The sequence below is a fragment of the Ammospiza nelsoni genome, chromosome 1 (assembly GCF_027579445.1).
Source record: "Ammospiza nelsoni isolate bAmmNel1 chromosome 1, bAmmNel1.pri, whole genome shotgun sequence".
Classification (NCBI taxonomy): domain Eukaryota; kingdom Metazoa; phylum Chordata; class Aves; order Passeriformes; family Passerellidae; genus Ammospiza; species Ammospiza nelsoni.
This window is the reverse complement of record NC_080633.1, coordinates 81499399-81526500: the sequence shown is the minus strand read 5'-3', so window position 1 is coordinate 81526500 and position 27102 is coordinate 81499399. Positions and strand designations below refer to the sequence as shown.

Genomic DNA, 27102 nt, shown 5'->3' with positions numbered 1-27102 from the left:
TGACAGATCACGTTTTGGCTAACTCTGTGCAAAATCAATACATTGGGAGTTTGTTCTGTGTTTGAAAGCAGATTTTTGCAGAGCAGCCCAGCATCTCTTTTATCAGATAAAATGATGCAGGAAGGAGATATGCTACCAAAGCTTCTATGTTTTTAAGTACAGAAAAGTAAAAAGTGGCTGGAATTATGTTGTATTATTTTTTAGACCAAAAAATTATATAAAGAGCATTCCATAATATCAGCTGAAAATCAAAATTTCTGTTTAAGATTTTCATTAGCTTCAGCCCAGAATAAACTTCTAGAGCTATATAGAATTTGAAGCATCAATTTGATATGTTGAAATAATGCTTTTGCCAGGAATGCTGAAGAAGCATTAAAAGCACTATACTTGAGAGTGCTATTTGAATGCCACTGCTATAATTAATACAGTATGACCTTGTATAAACCTTATAAATTAGTTCATGAATATGCAAATTAGGAATAACTACACTGTGAAGAAAAAGTGGGGTGCTTAAATATCTGACACAACTACACATTTAATTCTGTTGGTACTTTTCCCTTGAGTATCTTCTGAATAAAAATATTACAGGAGTAATCAGAGGATGCTGATCTATTCCTACTAAAATCTCTCTCTCCCTCTGAGTCTCAACATTAGACTTTCATTTCAGCTACATTTCTGAACAATTGCAGCATTTAGGAAGGAACAATCTCTTTAATATTTTGCAGAAATTCACCTTCAAAACTTTAGGCTTAACTGGGATGCAATTGTTGTGACCTCTCAATTGGTTTGTGACTCTTTTCTAGGCTGGAACCTAGATTCTTGAAAAGGTGATATACACATTTTCCTGCAGACTTTTTTATTTCCTCTGCTTTTTCCCATTTTGGCTTGTGGGAACTGCTTGTAGTAACAGTCCCTCCCCCTTGAGGAGGCTGTCTGTGGAAATACACAATTCAGTTGAGTTTTGTCCTAACTTTGCATTCTGACAGGTTTCTTTTTGACAGAAAATATGGGCTTTCTGTGGACAAAATTACATGGTCAGAGCCTGAGAAGAGCTCCACGTTCTAGAAGAGCATGGAAACAACTGAGATGGGTTGGTAAGTGTAAAATATCTATATCCACCACAGCATGAACAGAGATGGATAAAACATGGCTGCTCTGTTAACAGGTCCTACTGTAAGAAGCCAGCTGCATCTATACTCAACAGCAGATATTCAGAGCTTGCAGCAGTCAGTGAAGACAGAAAGGTATCATGGTTTCCACAATCATACTTTCTGTATCAGAATGTATACAACACAAACACACACACACCCTTGCACATACATACATGTATCACTTTAGTCTCAAACATATTTCACATACATGTGTGTACATATATATTTCTCTAGACTAAACAGATAATACAGTCTGAGACATTTATTTGATGCTGTTCCCATGTCTTATTTTGTCAGTATGCAGCATGTTCTACTGAAAACAGAGTACAGAAGTTCCTAAGGACAGGAGTCAGACTTTGGATGTTTAGAAGAGAACGGGAGAAGATATAAGACAGTGAGACAAATGCATTGGATGTAAATCTCTGAGATACATCACTCAGCCGCAAACCAGCTGACAACATTTGATATTCAGGTGTCACAGCTAACAAAAATTGTTTTAACAAGGCAATTTGTTGCTTCCAAAAGTTGATCTATCCAGAAAATACTACTGAGTCAGTTATTCAAGTCATATTTTAAAAGCACTTTTCCCCTTTGCTCTTCTACTTTGAGAGCTTGTTCCATATTTATTCAGTTGAAAAATAATTGAAATTAACAAGGTATTTTGTTAAAGGTTTATAAGTAAGTAAGTATGAAGTATGAAGCTTGAAAAGATGTGGAGCTTTCTAAATAAATAACTTCTTGAATGATACTCCCATACAATTTCTAACAGACTAATGGGGTAAAGAAAAATATTTTAACAAGTCTTTGATTTTCACAGTTGTCCCTGTACTTTCAGTGTATGATTATAGATTAAGTACAACATGGAAGAAAGAAAAATAATTTAACAATTCTGTGTCTAAACCCACATTAGAATTTTAAAATAGTAAAGTCTTAAAATTCTTTTAAGTCCTCAGATTGTATTCATTTAACTTAAATTAATTTTAAATTAATAGAAAAAACAAAGTTCTAGATTGCACAAGGCAAAAATTTTTGAAAATTTTTTTGCCTGCAATTTTTTTCAAATAAATCGCTGGACAGGGATTTATAGTTTTGTGATAAGTAACCTTGATGTTTCAGGTTAAGATGACATTATTCAGTGTCTCTCTTGCTGATTTTTAAATTTCAGTTTGGGGATTGCAAACCCCCTCCCATTAACAACTGGGATTACAAATTCAGTTTTCACCTGACTATCCCTAACTTGTTTAAGTGAATCAGAAATTATAAATCAAAGATACAGTATTTCCCTAACACAAGTAAAAGAGTTGCAGCTAAAATACAAAAGGAAAAAAAGAAGTCTAACTTGACCAGAGCTTAATGAGTAAGGTACTAGTATCTCAGTGGGGAGGCAACTAAATTGGGTGATTACTCCAACGTGTCACACTGAGGTCTGGCAATTTATGAAAGCTGAATATTCAGATTAAATTTTTAAGTGATAGCTATAATGCTGTATTTAGTTCTTTGAATTATCTAAACAATTTCAAAGTGTTACAGCTATTAATTGGTTTCAAAACTAATTTGTACAATATTGTATCAAAATAATTTATTTTTTTAAATTGGAAAAGTATGCAAAGTGTAGTTTATAAATAACATCTTTAAGGAAAAGAGGAAATAACAGGAGAAGGTCTGCTATTGCTGCTGCTTTTTATGTGATTTCAGCTGCGTTACTGGGTGACTGGAGTTACAGACATGAGAATGTGGTTAAGAAAGATAATGAGTAAGCATGAGTACTAAAAATTGTAGGTAATGACTAAATTTTTAAATTGAAAAATTGTAAGAAATTCTCATCAAAAAACTGAGAAAACAAAGATCAGCAGAAAGAATAATAATTCATATACTGCTGTGACAAAAACACAAAATAAAGAAATCACTATTCCTGCATAATGGTCATTGTAAACTACTTACTAGTATTGTACATGGGATGGATTATATTGCATCACCTCTCAGATATGATTTCATGTTTTCAGCAGTGAATACACCAGACAAGCCAAGTCATAGAAGACTGAAAAAACCCTCAAGCCCAAATCCTCCTGGCGTATTTGTTAGCATTAAACCTATGTAATACAACCTGAAGTCTCTAAAATTTGCCAACATCAGATATTCAGAATTTGTGGAGTATCCTGAACACCACTACTCTTCCTCTGATACTGAGCACTGTCACAGGTAATCCCAATGCAAGTGAATTTTAACAGCATCCCCTCAAAATGAGCTCTAGCAAAAACAGAAAAAGAAAACAGCAAAGGACAACCAAACCAGAGTCTTAGAAGAAACTCTCTCATGGAAGATGACAATGGACTTTCCATTTAGCAGATAAGCACAGCACAAACTCAGCCAGCAACCACATTACATCTTTTTGATTTACCTCCCATGTCCACTGAGATCTTGAAATGGAAATACAGGTCTTGTAACTAGACCCACGTGGAAAGTGTGAAAGCTGTTCAGTTTATTGAGGGTGGTGGGTATTTCACCTGAACAGACCCAAGACTCCAGCCATCTTCACATAATTTTCTAATCTTTTCATTCTGACACCTGCTGTTTCCTCCAGTCTACAGTCCCAGTATATTACATGAACTCAACCAAAAGAAACCAGTTACCTTCTCAGGGGTGAGCTTGCACTTCTCTCTTGCACAATCTCAGATTTGACATTTTGCATAGAGAGAGATATTTTCAACAGTGGGGAAAAGTAAGCAAGAGAAGTTACTGCTGGTGTGAAGCAGAAGTAAGTTTCAACCCTCTCCAAATGTTCTTGCTCTGCCAAAGAGCATCCACACAGACTCAGTGGGATGGAACTATCTAAAGAAGATGGATGGAGGCCAAAAAAATATCTGAAGTCACTACAGAGGATAGAACGATGCATTTGGGAAATAGTGAGAGTTTGATATCAGAAAGATATTAAAAAGCTGTATTATGATTGAAAGGCCTGGGTTTAGAAGGAAGACCAAGCTTCTCAGGACAGCAGTTTGAGCTGCTGCTACAGCTGCCTGGGAAGGACTGAGGAGTTATAATATGCACAGTCTTTTGCAGGCAGATATGAGCTTATCTAGCACGAGCTGCCCAGAAGCCATTCTGCTGTGAGAGCAGCCCACCAAGCGCTGGCTAGGAAGCCTTGCTGCAAAGCCGTGTGTGTTCCAGAGGCAACGTACCCTTCTGCCGCGGCCCCAGTCCTCAGGCTCACCCGGGCTGCAGGCTACTGTAAGCTCACATCAGTTTGCAAATGGGCGTGCACACGCACTCACAAGGAAAAAAACAGAAAGAAGAAAGATTTCAAGACCAGTGTGCAATGAATCCATCAACTAAGAGGTAGGAAAAACTGAAGTTTGCAGGATCAGGGATGAGCATTGGTCGCTGAGAAGCACTTGAGAAAAATTAACAGGAAGATGGAGCTTATGGTGAGGGGAGAGCAACACCAGACATGCTCACTCACAGAGAGGGGACACTGTGAAGACCCAAATTTGTAACAGAAGTTTCTTTCAGAGGCAGCTCTTTAACTGAGACACATTAAATACTGGAAATGTGAGACTTTTATTGTAGTAAAGGTCTTCATGTTACACCTTCTGTCACCTCCTAGCGATTATGGCAACTTTTTTTGGCAGTGATTTGAATTCAATGCAACACAATTATATCATAAACTCTTTTCAAAAAAAGTCAAAACAACTCAGGTACAAACACCTGGCTTCAGTCCCATACCCCAAGATAGCTGGTATTCACATAATCACACCTGGGTTGAAGTCCAATACTGCACTACTGCATTTAATTCCATATTTGCCATATGGAAATTATTATCTTCTATCTTTCATTCTCTACTGATTGCATACAAACTGTCAATAATATTTATTGCCTTTTCCCTTAAACTTTTCAAATATAAATTTGGAAAGGGGGGCATTTCATTTGATGAAAGAGCACAATGACAAAAAGGTGCTTGCTACAGATACATTAAAAATATTGCTATTTTACTTTGCCTCCTATCACTTTTTTATTTAGCTCTTTACTGTATATCTGCTTTGGATGCAGCATACAACATAGATTGCCTTACTGACACTTACTATTCACTATGTTATTTCCTGTGATGTATGTAAAAATATTAACTAATTTATTTTCATATCTCTGGGACAGATTATTTTCTCCATTATATCTGGAGAAAAAAAATCTACACTTAAAAAGAACCTGCCTATTATCTTAAAACATTTCATGAAAATTATATGCATTGGAATTCAGAAATTGCTATGACTCTATCCTTTAGTTTATCAAAACTGAAACTCTTGCTCATTCTACTTTCATTCTCCCATCTACAGTGACTTTCAGTCATGGACAGATCAAATTGCACATATTTATATAAATGCACCTTTACATGGCATATACAAGTTTGGCATTGAAACACAAACATAAATAGTTATCATATTTTGTAAAGATTTATTTAAGTATTTTGGTTGAAAAATGTTAAATTGATTGGACTCTTATTGAAATTCTCATCTTCCCAGAGCATAAAAAAATCTACCTATATATTTGCCACAACTTCAACAATGGCATCTGGAACCTTTCAGACACGTTGCTTTTTGTGAATATCTTAATCATTTTTTGTACTGATTAAATTTGATGCAATAGTGAGAACATACTGACTTTATTTTAGTAAATGGGGGAATAAGACAAATCTACAAGAGAGAAAATACATGTGATATACAAGCTTGGATGAAAACAGCTAAGAAAAACAGAAAACCCGCAACAGTCCTTCTAAAGATTGTTTTTTAATGACCTGAAGCTTGTATTCTAAATAATTTCCAGCTTTGGGTTTACATCACTGAAAGTCATCATCTTTCTTGATGGACAAAGCAATTATTTAGTTCATGGATGTTTAAGAATAAGGAATAGCAATTCAAACAAAAGCAAGATGATTAAGGCAGAGCCCAGGTTTTGAAGTACTCACCGTAGGCACCCAGTGGCATTGCGCAGCACCTGTGATGAATGGAGCTGTATTTTATGATCATCCTGGAGTGGAGAGTTTTCCCATCCAGAGTGAGGGATGATCACTGCATTGGTCAACACTGCAAGGGCATCCTGGATGATTGGCATTTTCAGTGCATCACAGGAGGAGAGATTCCAGAGAACTCCTACAAAAAGTAAAATGACTAATAATTAACACTTCTCCAAAACAAGTTTGAATGGTTTTTTTGTTTAAAAAAACCCAATCCAAACCAATATATTTAACAGCACTGGTGTGTTTAATTTAGCTGTTTCTGTCAAAAATAAAACAGACTACATTGTAGATGGGGCTGAATGACACCTGCAAACTTTTGAATATGAAACATGTAGACACAGGAGCACTGGAAATTTCTCAGAGCTCTGCCTAAAAACTGAGCAGCTGGTTATGATCTAGGCCTACACAGGCTGTGAAGCACACATGGAATGAAGGAGTATTACAAGGAATTTTTTAGGGCTTGGTCTTCAGATAACTTCCTTCTAAGTAAATTTAATAAAAACCAGTAGCAGAAAACAGGTTCTGATTCACACTAAACTTTCACTGTTGGTAGAGAGAACAAAACCTCCACCCTGTGTTCATCACTGTGATGGAAGTAACTGTCTAGGCTTGCTGGTCCTACAAGCAAAAAGACCTCCCCCACAACCTGATACAGTAGTACTTGAAGCAAGTAGTATTATGTTTTGTAAATATTTAGCTATACAAGTTAGAGAATACTGTAATTTTTACATGGAAACAGCAAGCTCAATGGTGCAACTAACAAGGAGATTTACTGAATTTTAAAAAAACCAAAATCTCTTCCGTAGCAACTTGCAATGTGCCAAAGAAGAAGAAGAGAAATCAGAGTCAAAAGTTTTCTAAGCACATCTACAAAGATCAAGGTCACTGCAACTGTGCCACACAGAAGGCAGGCAAGAAATTGTTAGGAGCAAAAGACACCCTGCTTTCCATTCCCATATTTATGTATTTGTGTATTTGCTGGAAAAGCACATGTGACTTCAGTGCTGTGCCAAGTGCCTGATGCTGCTGGGCAGCTCTTACTGCTGGGGGAAGCTGGAGGACAATTTGCTGTTCTGAAGAACCAGTGGCCTTTATTTTAGCTCAGCACCCTCCCAGGAGCAGCTGGAAGAGGAAGCTGCCTCATCATGCCCCTCCCCTTGCCAACATGCATCCTCCTCTGTAGAATCCAATCCTACTCCGCCCTACTCTCCTTCTCAAAGGACAGTAGCCTGGCATCATATCTGTCATGAGGGGCAAAATTGAGTTTTGATTTTACATCCATCAAAGTTTTCAACCAAAAGAGAAGAATTACTACCACCATCATCATTGTACATAGGTTACAAATACACTACGAAAAAATCCAAGTGAGTGTTGTGGGAGGATAATGCTGAAGGAAGGCCTTAGGAACACAGACTCAGATATTTATAAATACAAGCAGCAAGAACACTTCTTGCTCAAAATTTTCCTCAGCATTCTGTGCTTTGACAGAGCAGTGTAATTAACAGGAATCAACTTACATTTTTGGATTTCCCTTTGAAATTAATTACCTCTATGGGGATACTGTTTCAGTTATACCATTTCATGTTTAAATTATTTTATATATAACTATCTGCAAAGGTAGTTTCACAGTTTAATATAAAACTTTGATCAGTACACCAGTAAAAGAAACCCTATTAACATGATCTGCATGAGGCAGACCAACTTCAGCTACAGACAAAAAACCCCAGAAATAAGAAAAATGTTCATTTTAATAATATTCATTTTTTCATTAAGAATTGCTACTTTAAAGGGACAAGAGTCTGTTTTGAATTCTGTTCTGAATGTCTTTATGAAAAGGAATTCCATATTTAAAGGAATAAAGATCTTCCTAAGGATATTTATATTTGCTTTTCTATGTGTTCTTGCTCTTGGAAAGCTTTAATGGCACATCTACTGTTCTTGAAATACCTAGCATTGGCATTTTGCTGGGTTTTGTCAGTAAAAACAACAATACAGTTGCCGTTTTTTTTATACATTTATCTAGACAGGTGTAAATGATGTGCATGGTATAAAAGCAGAGAATCAGAATTCAAATCTTTCCCCCTTTAAAGTTCAATTTAGTTCTTACGCAAGACAATAGGCTGTAACTTTGTAAAGAAGTCCAATTTTAAAAGTGAAGCAGAAAAGAGTATTTTGATGGCAACAAAACAATATTTTGTGTTTCAATAAGCAGTCATGAACTGGAAAAGCAGAAAAGAATACAAAACAAGCAAACATAAGAGCCCCATCTAGAAAAATGCTTAAAAACATGTATGTCAAAACTATTTTCTATTCACTTCAGATTCTTGCTAATTTAAAGTAAACTCACATAAACATATGGTATTGAGCAATAGCTGAGCCTAGAAATATTCTTTCAACCCTCTTTCTCTCTGATTTCTCTAACTGGAAAATTAAGCCTTCAGAGTAAGAGGATGATGGGATCACCAGGCTAAAATGCCTATTACACCTTCTCCTAGAATGATTTTAAATCAAGGCAGAAGCATTGCCCAGTAAGCCTGATGCCTTCTTCCAAGTTTTTACTGCTCACAGTTTTAAAGAGTGAGATAATCCTCTTCCCTCCAGAACAATGTGTTTTATCTAATTGTGAGACTGAATACTACCAACCATATTAATCAAAAATTTTCTCCTGACATGTTACAATTTATTCTCACAAGCAGTGCAGTCTGCTACATGCTGAGGCTGGCATTCTACACACCTCCTTGTAACCTTCTTAATTAAGAATTTGCAATTAAGAAAGGGCACTGGCAATTCACTTCTCACTCTTTTTGCTGAGGATAACATGGAGCTAGATTTATGTGGGGTCTGAGAAGATGATCCATTGCCTTGACTTTGCAAGGGAGAATGACAATAAAATAAATCCTTTACCTGACACACCTTCCATTCCAGAGCCACCTTTTCACCACGTGATTCTGAACATTATTTTCCAAGTGTCTATTCATGAGATGCCTTTAGGGCTACTCTAAGAAGCTTACAGAATATTCTGAAAGCCCTGCCTGACCTGGGTTTCTGAGCACAAGAAGCAATTCTGCAATAGCCACAGAGTGCCTTGACTGACCCCTGGAGAATGGGCATTGTCATCAGCTCTTCACAGGAAGGTAAGGGACTGGACCCACCAGTGGCCAATGTCAAAAAGTGGGATCCACTCAACAACCCAACAGTCCAACCCAACTGTTTACCATCCACAGACTGACTCTTGTGAGAGGTATGAAATAAAGAACTAATCAGTGTTGAACACCTCTTAATCACTTTCATTCATATCTTCTTGCTTTTAAAGCTGTGAGGCATTCAGATTAAGCATTTTGTGTTCCCATTTTCAGATCACTTTTTGGTTATATTAGAAGACTTGTAGAAAGACAAAAAGAGCTACACCAGACTGAGCAAGTCTTTTTGCAGGTTGAGGTTTTTCACCCCTACATATAAAAAATGGAAATACAGTGAAAAAGTACATTGCAATCACATTTTAAACTTAAAACTGAGGAGAAACTGGTATTGAAAATATTCAGTTCATTCCAGTTAGAAGATGAATTTTGGGTCTGAGTATTAGTCTAGCAGACATCAGATGAAGGATTCTTAGAGAAGACTATAGGAATGCTTATTCTGGAGATCTTACTGCATCAAGTTGCATCTTCTGGAGCAGTTTATCAGAGGTCATGCAACTGCTATGGCCAATGGGTTGCTCGGTTTATTGGAGCAGTCAGAGTGAAAACCCCATAATTTCTGAATCAGGCTGGAGCTCAAACTTATGGTGATTAAACACTTCAATGCATTTTTGTGCTGGTGTTTTAGTTACAACTGGTATATGTATATCTATAGTCAGATATAACTCAAGACCTGATAAGCCACATGCTATCCTTATTCCATTCAAAGTTAAGAACATAGAGATCACATACATCTATACAAAAAATACCATCATAGTAAGAGAACATAGGCAAAACCACAAAAGTCTAAACAACTATTTAGCTCATGATTTAATGCAACCTCAAATTATGACACATATAACAACCAAACCTATCAGAACAACTTAAGACTACAAATATAAATGGAAACCAAGAAACTGGAAAAGTCATCTTTTCCAAAAAGCATTACCCCTGCCACTATGTTTTTAAAAATAAATTATATGATAAAAAGATTGTCAGTAAACAAACACTGTTTGGAAAAACAAGACTGATTCTTCTCAATATGGGATGTTTAGGTCAACTTTCATATTCTCTGTAAAAATAAAAATAAAAAAGTATTCTAATACATCCAGGTTCTCCTTTCCATGATAATTTAATAATTTGGTCATGGAATGATGCACAAATCGATTTGATATTGCTGGGAGACTGCATACCACAAATAGAGACCAAAGCATTGGCAGGCATTTTTGTTTATATGCTGAAGGCACAGAAATACTACTGGGAGTTTCCCTCACAAACATGACAATTAAGATTGAAATCTGAGTGCTAAATACCCTGCACAGAAGCCAAGCACAAGGGAACTTTTGCTGGAATCCTTAGGAAAAACAACTTCTACCCCAAACTCCCAAATGCTAGAAAAGTCATTTGCTGGCTGCTGCTTGGAGGCCCTGCTGTAATTGCAAGGCTGCTCTGCAGAGCTGGATCTGCTCCCTGGCAGCAGGTGTGGGCTCCTGATAGATCACAGCAGTTCTGCTGCAGAGATGCTGAATATCAACCACAACATTTCTTAATACAAAGTGCAGTAAGACTTCATAGCCAGCTCAACCGTGAGAAACTGGCTCAGTAACAGACTTTCTGTAGGAAAGAAAAAGTGGCTGGTTTGAAAAGTTCTGGCACCTGAACAACACACAGCTCAGAAGGAATCTCTTTAAAAGCACACTCTGAAAGTAAGTTAAAAATTGGCATAACAGATCAGGAACTTTCACCAGTTTTCTTGAAATATTTATCTGGTTTGTGAACAAGTACCTATGCATACCTTGCTGTAATTCACAGGTTGACATGCACAGAGGTGGTTTGCTATCTGTCTATAAGCTGACATAGGAAAATTCCACACTGAGAAATACTGAACTTCAGGAAAAGCCATGAGCAGGCAGGAGCTAATGGAATGCTAAGCAAAGTCGCAGCAGTAATTTCTTTGCCTTTGCATCCACTCATAGACTTACAAGGGAGAAGCTTCCACAGAGGAGAAGGATTATTGTGGTGAGACTTTTTTTGTTTTATTACAAAAGATACAACTGATCTTGACTACATAAAAATACAAGACTACATAGAGTATAAAAAAATAAATAATTCCTCTGAAAAACTAGCCCTTTTTTTCCTCAATTGCTGCTCTTTTCATCTGAAAATTACATCTTGGATTTTATTAAAAGAAAAAGGAGGGGCCAATTTTAGTAATAAAACCAAGTTCCACCCAAATGCTATTGCAGTATTATATTTCTCTAATGGGACTGAATTCTGACCCAAGGTTGCTCCTCTTTTTCTGCTGTACACTGAAAATTATCACATAACTGTGGAAGGGAAGAAGTATCAGCCAGGAATGTTAGAGAGTTATTAGCCTTCATGTTAAACAGCAGAGGAAATGCTAGGAGAGCTGACCAAGGTTACTGCAGAAAGATCAGTGGTTCCTGCTTAACTTCCTTTCCTGGCTGAAGAAATCCAAGGAGTGCTGCTAAACACTGAAGCCAAACCTAAACCAATTCATTCTAAGTGACAGAAACACAGAAAAATATATCAACTGCTTTCAAAAAAACTTTTATCCTAACACATGACTAATGGCAATGCCACTCCAAATTAAGTACTTTATTAGAAAACATGGGAACCTAACAAGGATGGATATATATGAAAGGCAAGGTGTTTTTCAGTGCTTACACCTGCATTAGCACCCAAATCAAAACACGTTTGATAACAGACCCTAATACAGAGAATAAAAATGTTATAACTAAAGCTGAACATTAAGTTACAGCTCTAAATACAAAACTCCATTCTAAAAAGAACCAGTTAGAAAGTTAGTCCTATCTATAAAATTGCATCTATGTGCAAAATGAAAGCCTTGGTGTACAGCTGCTAAAAACAATAAAGAAGGAAACATTTACTAACCAAATTGTTCCTAAGAAAAAGAGAGAACTGTAAATAACATTAAATGTAAATAACATTTGGGAGGGAAGAAGGGAAGTTGGCCTTTGAACTTAAAAACAACAAATAAAATTTTAAAAATAAATAAAAATATTAAAATTACTGGGCATAGTGAAAACAGTAATTTGATCACAGAATGAACATGTTTCACGATAACCTCAAACTTTCATTTTGTAAATGAAAAGTGAAATATTCCAATCTTTTTCTAAACAAAAAAACCTTTTCAAAATAAAATTTAAGTACTTGGTGTGGCAAATCTGAAACATTTCAAAATACAGAGTGGTTTTAAACTGCAACTTCAATAATCCATCTTCGGGTAGGCCCATCAAAACTGCAAGTCCAGCTGACTTTTTCCAAAGAATTACTACTTGCTGAAAAAGTTCAATGCAGCTCTTATGTCAAGCCATATGCTGCAACAGATGTCCTCTATTTATCAATCCAGATTACCCTGTTTGATATTTCCTCTTAAACTTAAAATTTGACTGAAGTAAAAAAAAATAAAAAAGAAAATTATTTATGTAATATATTAACAAGCAAATTATGAAATCAGTTTCACTGCTCCATGAACTGAAACATGGGCAAAACTTGAATGAATTTTCTATAGAAGATGCATCTCACTGTACAAGAGAAAAACACTTATTCCCACTTAGAGAGAAAAGGAGAGCAAAAAGGGACCACCTTGGGTTTTGTGTTGCTACTGAGGGTGGTAAATGCAGGACAAATGAGTGTGAATTTGCCTGGGAAATAGGGAGAAGGAAGCAGGCTGTGATGAGAAAACAGATTAAACCAGCCCAAGCAGAGCCCTAGGAGAGAGGAGAGGGACTCCCCTGACAGGAGCATTGCACTGTTCCAGCAGAGACCTCAGCACCAGCGCCTTCTTCTGCTCTGCCACATTCACCTCCAGGGAAACAGGCACTGCCAGCCTGGGGAAGGTTTGGTATTGCTGTGGAACAGCACATTCCCTTCCACCTCTAAAAATCCTTTGGATTTAACACCTTACACGATAAATCAGTACCCCAGCCTGTTGCTAGGAAAGCAGGGTGTAAGATTTGAGAAAGTAGCTATTTTAACACATCTCCTGATTTAACTGGGAGCAGCAGGGGGTGAAGAAGTTAATGTGATGATTCAGAAAAAGTTGAGAATAACTCTTCATGAAGACAACAGATTCTATCAGTGGGTTTTCCCATTTTCAGAGCCAAAATAGTGACAGCATATTGAGAAAGGGGGCAAAGATTGTTTTATAATTAGACAGTAAAATTGTAATAGATATGGTGTAAAATGATCCAGTTGAACTGTCAACATTGTTTGCCCAAGTGTTATTTGATAAGCCAGCATCATTTCTGAAGAAAAATTACACAATTTATTAAATTACTTTTAGATTTCCTGGTACATACGAACTATAAATAGGTTGTGTTTTGAATGACTCTGGAATTTCTTTAAGATGTCACAGCCTATAGGCTGGAAATCAGTATGCCAACATCATATGAGTGTAAGCTGTAGAACATTTTACCTTCCTGTTTTGTAAGGAAAATGACTACAGAGATTTGGTATTTTGGTGAGTGGTTCCACACTGGGTTCATATGAAAACTTCATAAAATTCCAATTAATTCCTGCTCTGAATTTGTTTGAAAATCACTTCCACATTTCCAGAAGTAATGACAGTATTTTCTGTAGGTGATGTTAAAATCTAAATCTAAATTTAAACTCTGCCACACTGTAGAATTATACTGTAAAGTACAACACACAGCTGTGCCTAGCTGTAGCACATTCACTGACTATGAAACGTCAGCCTATTAGTCTGGAGAAGTACAAATAGTACATAATACAAAATTCAAGTATTTTACGAAAATAATGATGATGATGCAATATTGATTTTTGGAGAACTGTCTGTAAAACCTTAAAGTAACTGATGTCTGGGGTGGAAAACCAGAGTTGCCATGCAGCCCACTAACCCTGCCACAGGGCTTGCACTACCCTGGTGGAGTTGTTTGAAGTTGTGTTGGGGCACTTGGACCTTCATCTGAGCAGCTGCTCCTGCAGACCACATGCCTTCATTTATTTTGCTTTTGCTTAGCTTTGATAATGGCCTGGATTAAGCAAAATTTTATCAAGGTAGCAGTAACAAGTAGTCTTTCTGAGTTAAATAAACCCTTGGTTTCCTTTTGTCCCCCCAAAAGATTTTAGATGTAACAGTATAAAGTGACAAACTAGCCTGTGCAAAGTTTTGGCTGTGAGATGAAACACATCATTTTAAAGGCAAGCTGAGACTTGCAGGGAATTTGACAGTCTGGCTTTTTTTTTTTTTTTAACTCTCAATGGTTCACAGAACTCAGGGTGGAGGTTGAAGTGAGGAGGTTTGCTTAAAAATGTCTCAAGCTAAAGGAAGGAGTCAAATTACTATGTAACCTCAGGGAACTGAAAAAGCTCTTATACTTGAAAGAAATACTGAAGAAACTACAATATGTAATTCCTTATTCAGCCACTGGCTTCGATCCAGAGTAAATAGATAGGAATTTTCATTACACAAATAATCTTGTTAATGTTGAAAACAACTTTTATTTAAAACACCTAATTAGAAGTAAATTACTTCATAAGCTTTAATCAACTTTTAAAATTGATTGTAGTAGGATATTGTACTTGCAATTACATCCATTTAACGAAGGAGTAGGAAAGGTTTATTAGAGCTAATGCCCCTTAAATCTCCATTTTAAATAGAAATCATTTAAAACATACAAGCAAACTTTAGTGCCCAGGCAAGTAGATTTGTAATTTGTTAATCTTATCCTAAATCTGTTGGTGGAAAAATAATTCAAGTCTGTAAGGCACCTGCCTCTGCTTGGCAGAGTTCCTCAAAACACTTGTTTGAAGTTACCATAGAGAATTCGCTTATGTTCAGAGCAGACACTAAGTAAGAAATGAATGAACATATTTTCCTGCCAAAATCTAAATCATCACTTCTAAAAGCAGTGTTCTGTGCTAGCAGTTATCTAACTCCATGCTTAACCTTTCTAATTTCTCTGACTTGACAGGACACAGATACTGGAGGTGGAGGAGCTGCACCTTAAGAGGCACTTGTGTACTTTCTGCATTTGTCCCACATCTACATTTTGTTTTGCCACATCGCGTTATGGGCCCCAAAGGATATTTGGCAGTCTTATTCTCTTAGCTAAGCATATATTGGACCAGAGCTATGTCAACCTTATTGCAGCAGTCTTACAGTATGACAATTTAAACACACATATATGGCTTTCCATGTCATCTTGTTTGAAAAGCTTCTGATAGGCAGGCTGTGTATCTGAACCTAAATCATGTATCTTTATAATCTGCTTTTCAGTTTGTGTAATGCTGAAATCGTCTCTTTGGTTACAAGAGCAAGCCACTTTGTACATTTATCTTCCTACTTATCTTTTTACATTACATATCAAAAGCTGCTAATTAATTAGGACTTTGTCTGGTCAGGCTTCCTTACACTTGCAATGCTCCATTTCAAAACCTGAATACAGCTAAGAAATGGGATACTTTATACGAGCAATACTGGAGCAACACCTAATATAAACCTGCAAAGGAAAAGGGATATAATAGAGATTTAAGGAATTACATCAAGGTGAAATACTGTAAGAATACAGAACTCACAGAAGAGTTTGGTGTTTTTGGTTGTTTTTTTTTTTTTACTTAAGGCTGTGGGAAAGTCATCTCAGAATGGGATAAAAGAGCCTTTATTCATTTTCAAATCAAATTTCCAGAGAGCAATAAGATTACAAATAGGTGCCAGCTCCAAATGAACGTTTATATCACAATAAAATTTCACATCTGTGTTTACACACTCCAGTAACTCAAGTATGTCAAGGGCACATTTGCAGAAAACTATTAAATGATACCTTACAAAGTCCAATTAGAAAATAACATTACAAATAGAAAACAATTGCAGACATGTGATTATGATTTTGGGAACCCCCAACAGAAGAACTGCCACTGTACTAGGAAGTTAAAGATTCTAAATAATTGGCTAGAATTACTTTAAAAAAAATAAAATCCAATTAAATATTCCACTGAAGTGAACTAAAAGGTCCATTTAAATAGAATACTCACTTAACCATGCTTTACATATCACTGCAGGCTCACTAACTTAAAACTACACAAGTTAGCAAAGGCAGACACAGGGCTCAAAGGGGCCTTCTGGAGTGACTTGACCAATCTGCCAATGATTTATGCACATGCTAAGAGGCAGCATACAATCAAAAGGAGCTTTCACCTGCAGTACTTAACTCATACCAGACAGATCTAAGGTGAACCACATGCAATTGCTTTCAGTGACGCTGAGAGTTTATCCATAAGGTTATAAACCCCTCCTTATAAACACACAGCAGCTACTAAAACTGAAACAGGACCATGCAATAATATTGCATAACATGGGATGAAAACAGGGGACCAACCAGGCCAAAACACAAATTTGCCACAGCTGAAATTCAAGACAGCACTAATGAATACTGCAATCCAAAATCTGGGAAGTAAATGAAATTTTTCCCTGTCCAGCTTGACTGTGGGCTAAGGACACTTGGAGAACTAATGTTTCTTTGAAAGAAATATTTTTGTATGCAGTATCTTGTAACATTTTGCAGGAATGGAATATAAGCCATTTAATTCAGTGAATAAAAATGTGAATGAAGCACACAGAGTCAATATCTACCTATCTATATTTAATATATATGTATAGTGTTAGTTTCTGCTTTATAAGTTTTTTAATGTGCTAATTTTTATAATTTATATATTTTTAGTAGACAACAGTTAAATCTCTGACACTTTATTGTCAACCAAAATAAGCAGGAGACCGGCTGCTGGCACAGGAAAAAACCAATTTCTCCTGACATTTATAGCTGCAGCTTTTTATCATCATGTACTTTCTAAAAGTGGATTATCCACTTCTACCTTTCAATCAGAAATGGTATTTACAGATTTTAAACAGGTGATGCAGTCATACAAGGGCCCTCTTTAAAAGGAGTTTCTTAAATCCAGCTACCTCATTGTTCATAGGCAGAAACTGTCATTCTAGCTGTGAAGGATCTTGTTTGTCAAAACTGAGAAGAATAACAGTTTAAACTATTTTATCTCAGACAGAGATCAACCAAGTCAACCAATCAAGCAGATGGAAGAAGGAGCAAGCATAAGCTGAATCACAGAATTATAGAACAGCCTGAGTTGGAAAGGATCTAGCAACAGCTGCTTGACCTCACCTTCTGCACAAGGCATCCATGGGATTCCTCTCTTATCCTTACTAAAATGTCAGATTTTTCCATGTATTTTTCCGTGACAGTAAAACAAGTAGAACAATTATAAAATAGAATTTTGGGGAAGGGTTCATAATTAACTTGTTAAAGGCAAGAGAATCAGAAATCAGTTACTCATTGTCATTATTACCAAGTGAAAACATTTCTTTCTACCATCTGCAGGATCTGTGCTAATTTTGTACTGTGTTCCTCTCTATTTATATTTATTAGAAAAGCGTTAACATTTAATTATTTTAAAATAGAAGTCTTTTATTTTTTCCCATTAACAGGTGCTACTGTGGAAACTGGCAGCACTGTGCTGGGGTAAAAAGATGGCTAGATTAAGTGTGGTGCATCCAGCTTAACCTATATTTCTTTTTATTTACACACTTACATTGTGATTCAGGTTCTCCTTGTGTCTCTGGAAACTACCAGATGCTGTAGGCAATGCCAACATCTCTATTTCTATCAGAGTATTTCACTTTTGCACAAAAGTTCATGGGTATACCTAATTCTATCCATGTTCTTCTAGTAAAAACCTGTAACTGTGGAAGTGTTTCTGTATGAATAATCTTTCCATATCTCAGGAAATATTTCCCGGGCATTGACATCATTTAATTTAATAATAGCCAGGCAGCACACTTCCCTCAGAGCTGCTTCATGGGAGCCTGCACTGAAACCATTTCCTTGACATAAGACAGCCTTGAAACTCTAACACTTTGCTATAAGGTTAAGTTTGTGCAGTGGTAAGGTTTTCCAGTATTAGCCCATGACCTCTGCTGAGGAGGAGGAGAGAGACAAGATAAAGGAAAAAGTAAAAAACCTCTGTTTTGGAGAGATTATGGCAGAAAGAAATCTCTGGAAAAGAGGACAAGCCACAAATGGTGCTGAAGGCAATCCTGACAATCAAGGAGCTACTGGGCTAGAAAGCTGGTCTGCAGGTTTAAATACCCTTCCAAAACCAGGCTTGAGATTGCCAGAAATTGAAGTTATAATCTACTTAGAGAAGAGCAACAAGAAGGAAGAGAATGTGCATGTTTGAGGAAGAAACTAATATCAGAACTTTTGCTCTGCTGGGCAAGTGCTTCATGGTACTTGGGGCAGGCAATGAATGCTTCACCACTGCCAGACAAATTGAGCTGCTAAAAATCCTCTCCAGGCCATATTTCTTCCCTTGCAGCTGGGTGCCTACTCAGAGTGATTCACACCTTCATCTTGCCAGATTTCTGGACAGGTCATTTACACTTGATAGGCTCAGTTCCCCATCTGTAGGACCGAGATAATGATACTTCTCCACCTAAGAGAAGTGCTCTGCAGACAAATGTGGATGACTATTTAGGGACAGCCATGTCAGAGCCTCTATGAATTCCTAAGGCATGAACTTCGTGTCCTCCCTAAAAGTAACGAACAAGAGCAGCCTTTATACAGACAGGATGCACAATGAACATGAGATGGAAAGGCTCAAGGTATTATGTTTACTCCCAAAACAGACATTTGTTATTATTTTCTCTGAATCTCCTCCAGGCTGTGGAGCCCCTACTGAAATAATTAGCTTCCTGCCACCTCAGCTCAGGAAGGCTGATGGAAAGCATGAGGAACTTTTTATTTTTCCTTAAGCCTGCCACCAAGTCAAATCTTTTCATTACCAAGGGAGCTGCAGCAGGAGCTACCTTTCATTCCCCAGAAAGGACAGAAAGAGGGAATTCAGCTGTCACACTACAAAATTTTGCCAAAATAAAAAGGAAAGGAGAACTGAATCAGATGGACGACTTTAGCCTGTTTCCTAAGAGATGCAAGGTGAGAGCTGCAGCTATGAGCCTTGCTTTGGAAGGAGGCTTTGCAGAGCACTACCACAAACACATCTGCATTTTGAAAGCCAGGGCCAGTGATCTGCATTCTGAGAGGCACAAAACATCTGCCTTTCAGAAAACATGGCACTGTGTGCCAGGGCAAGCAGTGGCCTTCTGGGATGTAATGGCTATTAAAAACAAACAGAAAACTCCAACAGAAAAATAGGCTCAGGAATAAAATCTTGAAATACCACTGACTTTGATTCCATTCCTCAGGGTCACCATCTTGGTCTTCTCCCCTTTCGTACACATCCAGCACTCCTGATGCTCACCATCCCTGGGAGCTGCATCTACCTGTACAAAGGCAGGTTACTGCCCACCACTAATGGTCAGTGCCTACTCCTCTTGGTAATAACACTTTGAGGGCATACTAGAAAAGAAACATCCTTTCTTGGGAATATTTAACAGCATACTGTGCAATGGAACCAATGTAAACTGTAGCCCAGTATATATTTTTTAAATGACCTAATGACGTTGTGTGTTCCATCCACAGATGGCATGGGAAGTGCCACGGTGACTGCTGAGGTGTATTAGCAGTTTGTCACTTACTACTCAGAATAAATAGGCAGGATGTTCCCTGGAGCCAGGACACTGACAACATAACCAAGAGACAAACAAGTATGCTGAATATGAAGAAGTGGTTACACTTTATTAGATCTGTCAGTAATTCTGTCACTCCACAGGAGGCACAATTTGAGCTCATGTAACCTGTATCTCTGCCCCATTAATCCTGACTAACAAGTAGGAGGTGATAACTGTTGCAACTAAGAAACAAAATTAAATATAAAAAATCTACATTTAATAAATACCATGCAGATTATTCAAACACCCTCAAGGAAGAAACCTGGACCCAACCAAAGGATGATAATCTTATCAGCTGTATCCTAAATGAGGCCTGATGTACAAGGCTAAGTAATTTCTGCACAAACATAGATGATAACATGTACTCTGATGATTTGTGACAGAAATGACAAATTTTCTTACATATTTTAGTAGGAAAGTCATAATGAAAATACAATTGAAAACTGGAAACAGGATAATAAATATATTTTTGATTTATAGTGTTAAATATTCACCAAATAGAATGAAATCACAAAGTGAGAAATAAAAAAAAACCCTCTCTCTCACTTCTTTTTGCATATTAGATACACTAGCTTAAGGGCAAGGTGAAAAAAAAAAACTCCAAACATTTCATATCAGTCCCGTTTGACAGCATTCCTGTATTCCTGAACACTACCACCCCTCCCTTGAATTTCAGAAAGGAAAAAATCCACACAATCTTAAAAGACCAGATCTTCCTACATAAAGAAAAGAAATAAACTACCACTACCTGCATGCTCTGTGTGCAACACATCACATAGCATGGTACCAAATATCAGAGAAAAGGCTTCAGAAGGTGATGTCCACACCTCTCCAACACAGTTTTCCACTTTCTGGTAAGAGCCCCAAGAAAGGCAGAAAATCCCTGAACGAATCCTCCTTCTCACAACATCACTACATAGGATATAAAAGCAATGAGTAACAGTTTCTAAGTCAATTCAGTAAAATATGGCTCTTGCCTGGCCAGCCCTACACAAGACAGGAGGGAGAGCAGAGGATTCCCACCAGAACATATCCATGTGTGGAGTACATCTCCCACAAGAGCACTCACAGACAACCAAGAACAAAGTGAACCAGCAACGACCGGCATAAACCATACCTACATCTGTAAACTGCATACATAAATCCAAAGGGCTTGAAAGCTTTTTGTTATGGCAAATAGGATGGCCATGAAATGGTTACTGATGGAGCAAGTGGTATGTGGCACAGAACTGTGCTTGCAAGAATGACAGAGAGTTTGAACAAAAAATATTGAAAAATTCAAACCTGTGACCAGTTCTCTGATTTCCAAATCCGTAGTCTTGCGGAGTAACCGTACTAATGCTGGGATACCACCACAGTTTTTCAGAGCTATTTTGTTGTCATCGTTTGCTTTCCCATATACCAAGTTTCTCAAAGCTCCACAGGCACTACGGTGGACTTCTGTCATCCGATGGTCCAATAGGTCCACCAGTAATTGTATTCCGCCTTGTCTTCTTATCTGAAACGGGCCAAAGTGATAATCACACAGTTAGGCAATGAACACCACTACCAATAAATGCTGTCCAATGTAATGAAGCTGTGTTTTAGGCAGGCTGCAGGGCAGTAAAGGTGTGCTGGTAACACCACAGAGCTGCTACATTTCACTGCCTTGATTCCTGGTATTATTGTTTCAGTGGCAACAAAACTGTACACTGACAAACCAGAACTTCTGTAAAAGCAGCCAAAATTAGTCAAGTGTTGCCTCATCAAGGTTTCTCACAGTTCGTCAAGGTTTGCCTTGGCAAGAGTTTCTTCTGTGCTAGAGAAACATCATCTCCTTCAGAGTGTAACACATCACAAGCTAGGGAAAAAACCACAAGGATACAGCAAACAAAATAAAGCACTTAACATCATACAGTTTTTAGGCGTCCTGCCTTTACATTTTTTTATTACTGGGAATGGGAACAACTACTGTAGTCTCAGTAAGGACATTATATCAATTAAACTGGGATGAGCAATGATGAAAGGAAAAGGAGGAACCACCAGAAACGTAAAGATAAGGATATGAAATAAATTGTGGTAAGCTTGTTCTAACAATATTGAGGGAGACCCTTAAGTGATGCAGGAACAGAAGTCTTATGTGTACCCAAGGTGCCTACAAATAAATTTCTAATGTGATATTTCATATAAAAATAATTCTAAAAAAAACATATCTAAAAAATATTTGAGACAAATTATCAAGAAGGTCAGGAATACTAAGCACAATTTAATATGAAACCATTTCAAACAAATACTTTATTGTTCTGTGGCACTCAAAGAGTAATGATTTTTGGATCTAATTTTAAGAAACCACACAGGTTCGTAACTAACATCTGAAGAGTACAATGCTTTAGCTTCAAGCAGATTACACAGACAACTCTGAAAAGGCCAAGAAATTTCCCCGTATGTGTTGTTGGCTAAGACCCAAAACAACCCAGGCATTTCAGCTGGCCATTTTACATTTAGGACAACAAAAATTAATTTGAAATATTTGTGAAGCAGTGTTTGCATGGATGTGTGTTCTTGGGGCTCTGCTGGGGGAAGTCTCGGAAGAAGGAAACAGTTAAAATACAATAAAATCTATTAGGAGATCAAGCTTAAAAGTAATGTCTATACAGTTACCACACAGCTTTGGTCTAAATGCCAAAGTGATAGTGTTTAAAGATAAACTAGGATATTTTTCTTTAAATAGGCATTATATCAGTACTAATGTGCAACTTTCTGAGCAACATGCAGGTCACCTCAAAGACTGCAGCAGCTGGCACTACATGATGCATGAAGAGATATGAATGGACATTGGTAAAATATATCAATTTCAGGCAGAAAAATTCACCAATCTTTTTGAGACTTTATGCTTCTGCTGCTTAGAGAAAACATGACCTCTTTCAGTTTAGAAATGAGAAAAGCAGGTCAAAGAGAAAAGGTGATGCAAATTATATCACTAGTCAAATATTTTCCATGTGAACAGGATGACTTGCAATTAAATAATTAGCTCATTTCTGAGCCAGAAAAAAATTGACCAAGTTAATCTGGGAGAGACATGGGGTGAATCTTGCTTGTTTTGTTTTGTTTGCTTGGCTTCACAATCCATTACCATTTAACCTTCATATAAAAATACATTTGCTTCCCCTACTAACCAGATTTTAAAAACCAAGCATGCTACATGAAGAGCCACCTACATGACAAAATGGATGACATTTACTAAAAAGACTAGGAACAAAAATTTATGCATCAGTTCTACAAAAGGTGAATCAACCACAGAGCTTCACACTTCAACCTTGGAAAAGAAACAAGATCTCATAGAAGAAAGAATACAGTTAAAAAATATATGAGTTGCCTGGTGTGATGAGTAATATCAGGAACGACAGAATGAAAACATGCCTGCTGATCTTTGTGAATTATATTTTTAAACCACAATATGTTGAATGAATATTTTAATTGCTTTGCTGCTAAAAAAAAAAGGAGTAAGAATGAAAAAGTATCAATTTGTAGAAAAATCATTTTGTGTGCTACAATTCAGCTAAAGACTCAGAGGGCTCTGTCTCCATTCAGAAGGACTCTGTGCCTATGCTGTTTTTCCCACTCTTCCCCTTGCACATAATCAAGTGGCATCTCATGCTCCCCAGCAGTTTATCCTGTGGGTGCTCTCAGGTGATAGGCTTTGCTATCTTCTGCTCATTTCTAAAGGGAAATGTGTGGTTCTGCAACACTGAGACTATTCCTGAGCTGCACCTTCCCTTTCCAGTTATGGTAGCTGACAGCACACTAGTGTTCAGCTCATGCAGCTCCTCCTCTCCCAGGAACCTGAAGCCAGCAGCAGACTAAAGTGATTCAAAGACAGCTTCTTAAAAGCAAAGACATTAAATATTAATCTAAAATGCATTTCTGTCAGAAAAAAAGGGTAACACAACAGAAATGAAACAGTTGTTACATAACGCTTTACATAACTTGACAAAATTTCTTGAATTTTACTGAAGAAAGAACCTATTCTTACCCAGGAAATAGAAGATTTATTTTACAAACTTTCCATGAATTTCCAAGCTCAGGTATTTGGCAGAGTAACTGTGTCATGCAGGGAGAGATGGAGCTGATTGTTCACAACTAGGAGCCCAGTTTCTGATGCTGTTCTTTATCTGGATTCCTCTCTTGCTTTGGCTGTTTTGTTTTTTTTACAACAGGACTTTATTCACCCCATCTTCATGCTTCTATCAAATATCTATATAGATGTTTAGAACTATACTCTCCAGCAGTTTAAGTAAGCCTGACAAATTGTGAGATTGTGATGGATGTTAGCAGGATCTATTTAAATGTATTGAGATAGAGGCAACACACAAAGGAAATGAAATTATTTGTTCAAGTCCTTAAGGGAGCTAAGAGCCATAGCCAGGAGGACAATTCTGACCTCGTCTCCTGGGGCAGATCTCAGCTAAGTTAGTCACAGCTCCAGTGAATTCAGCAGTGCTACTGCCAAATGTCTATGCCAAAAATGCCTGGATGGATGGATGGATGGATGGATGGATGGATGGATGGATGGATGGATGGATGGATGGATGGATAAGCAGCAATTTGCACCAATGGGGCATCAAATCCCAAATCCCAATTTGATACCTCTGTCTCTTTCCTAACTTAAGATGAAGAAAACATTTCTTAATACAATATTTACTGACATCAGTGGCTGCTGCCTTGTTACATCTAGGAGGAAAAGAAAATAGAATATGTCAGAGTCTGCTTAACCCATAAAAACGAACAGTGGAGTACCAATTTGTCAGGAGATACAGAGGACCAACTCTACTCTCACACAGAGCAGCCCTAAGGTAGCCATTTCTGATCCCAAAAGAATGACCTTCAACTCCCCAGCAACTGAGTATGCCCAGTTGCATCTACCCATGTCCCAAATGCATTGTTCTCTTTTTACACCATCTTTTCTCAAAAATAAAAAAGAGGATCAGAGGAGAAGGATTAACAATATTAACAAGGCTAGGTGAATCTGTTCTGTGTTCTTTCTCAGAACTCTCTTAATCCAGGGATATACCAGTAATTTCTGAAAGTTATTTTCCTTCCTTTTTCTCACTGAAAATATTTTGTAGATGTCTTAGGAAGACACTGTTAGAGAGCTGTTAAATACAGAGCTGTGATTAGGAATCTATGCCAATCAAAGTGAAAACGGAAAGAACAGAGATTACATAAATTTTGGGAAAAAAACTATTTCCATGGAAGAATGCATCTTTCTTCTTTCATCTGAGGAATTGTGTTTCCTTTAACCAGGATATTTTCAAACTTTCATTTAAAGTTGGCTCTTTGCTGTTAATGTCACTGTCTACTTGCTGGCCACAAGCACTTGACCAGGCTCATTGATGCCAAAACACAGGCAGACAGGACAGGAATAGGTGCCAGACTCTCCAGTACACAGATTGACAAAAGTGCACTCATGTCAGCTTGATGACAGTCTTCTCTGGCATAATACGAAGTTTTTTTACATTACATCTGAGAACATGTATTTGCATCCACACTATGAAAATAAAACTTAGATTCAAGAAGGGGTTCAGGCTGCTACTGGAGGCAGTGAAGATGTCAATTATGTTCTTAGTAAGGACAGCTTCTATACCCCTTGCCAAGAGCCTATAAGAAATTAATTTATCTGTTTCAAGGTTTATCTTTGACTCAGTGGTGTTCATCCCAAGAGTGGACTGTTAGACACTCAATCTACCAGGAGTTACACATGACCAGCCTGAAGCATATGTGAGGATAAAAACAAGTCAATAAGACATCAACAATATGTCTGAAACTATATCTATATACATATATATATATATATATGTATGCTTGATTACTGTAAGATTTTAGCATATGAATTCTTGATAGCCTGCTTTCCCAATTCAATACAACAGATTGTCTAAATGTGTGGAAGGAAATGAAATGCAGGATGTGAAGGGTATGTAGATACTTGGAATGTAGAGGCACCTGTTTTGTGAGGGCATCTGCTCAGTGGCTGTCCAGTGTATAAACAGAAATGAGATGGGAAAAGTAATAAACCACACTGATGTACACAAACCCTGCAGAGCAAGGGACAATGCCAAACACCAGGTCTGGGAGGTCACTGCTCAATGGGCTGCTGAAGGAACCACTCCAAGGCTTGGGGAGGTTCAGCCTGAGCTTTGTTAATTGGTAAAGGGAGGAAGGAATGGAAAGGTAAAGAGCTTGCTGATGGGATTGTGGCAACGTGCCAGACTCACAGGATGTTTAGCAGAAGGGCAAAGATAGAAAAAGGGAGTCATTCCAAATGCATGGGGGAAGAACAACATGAGGAAATAGAAAAAGGGCACAATGAAAGGGATTGGTCACCTGTAAATAAGTTGTGCTTCACCATGTGTGTCTGGTCACACTCCTCATTTGATCACTGCACCTTGTTTTACCTTCTTATTAATCCTAATTGCTAACAATGGCATAACACTAGTGAACCTTCAGCTGGAATAGCTGAGGTGAACAGGAGATGTGGGAAAGAGCTATCAGAGACACTGTGGTTCTCAAGGATAGATGCCGGTGAGACCAGGGTGAACAAAATGTAGGTGAGTGACCTCTCTTCATATCAAGCTATGAGAAATCTGGCCCTGGAACCTGGCTATTGCAACAGCAGAAGCAAAGTTAAAACAAATAGATATTATCTGTTTTGACTCTCACTAAGGTTTTGAACCCAATTTTGAAATATATTCTTTGAAATATGTGGAGTGAAAATTATTCGATTCCTCCCAGCAGCAAAGAAAAGAAGCAAAACCCTTTCTTTCAATCACTACATAATGGAAATTGCCTCTTGCAATTGGAATCCCTTGGAATGCTACAAAAATTAGAGCTAGAGATACAAAAAGAAAGAAAAGTGAAGCTTCAAGTTTTAAACAGTTTAGCCAAAGACTGTTAGATAATGAAGTATTCCAAAACAGCCTAAAAATACTTCTGTGACAGAAACCAAAACAGCCGTCCTCTTCTATTTATAGTCAGCAAGTGGGTATCTGAGATATTGTTCAAATTTTGCCAGTAGGTATAACTGAAACATCCTTTTCTGCATTTCATTTTGAGTACCCTGCCTAACAAAGTAAAATATAATGG

The 27102-nt window shown here is 37.4% G+C and overlaps 1 protein-coding gene across 4 annotated transcripts in view; it reads right to left on the bottom strand.

Annotated features, from left to right (window-relative positions):
- CTNND2 (catenin delta 2) overlaps positions 1–27102 on the bottom strand; it is a 639809-nt gene that overhangs the window by 120741 nt on the left and 491966 nt on the right. For all 4 annotated transcript variants that reach the window (XM_059470378.1, XM_059470386.1, XM_059470397.1 and 1 more), the window contains exons 11-12: positions 21268–21481; positions 6109–6292 (exon numbers count right to left, since the gene is read on the bottom strand). In XM_059470378.1, coding sequence (XP_059326361.1) covers positions 6109–6292; positions 21268–21481 — 398 coding nt within the window. The remainder of the gene's footprint in view (positions 1–6108; positions 6293–21267; positions 21482–27102) is intronic.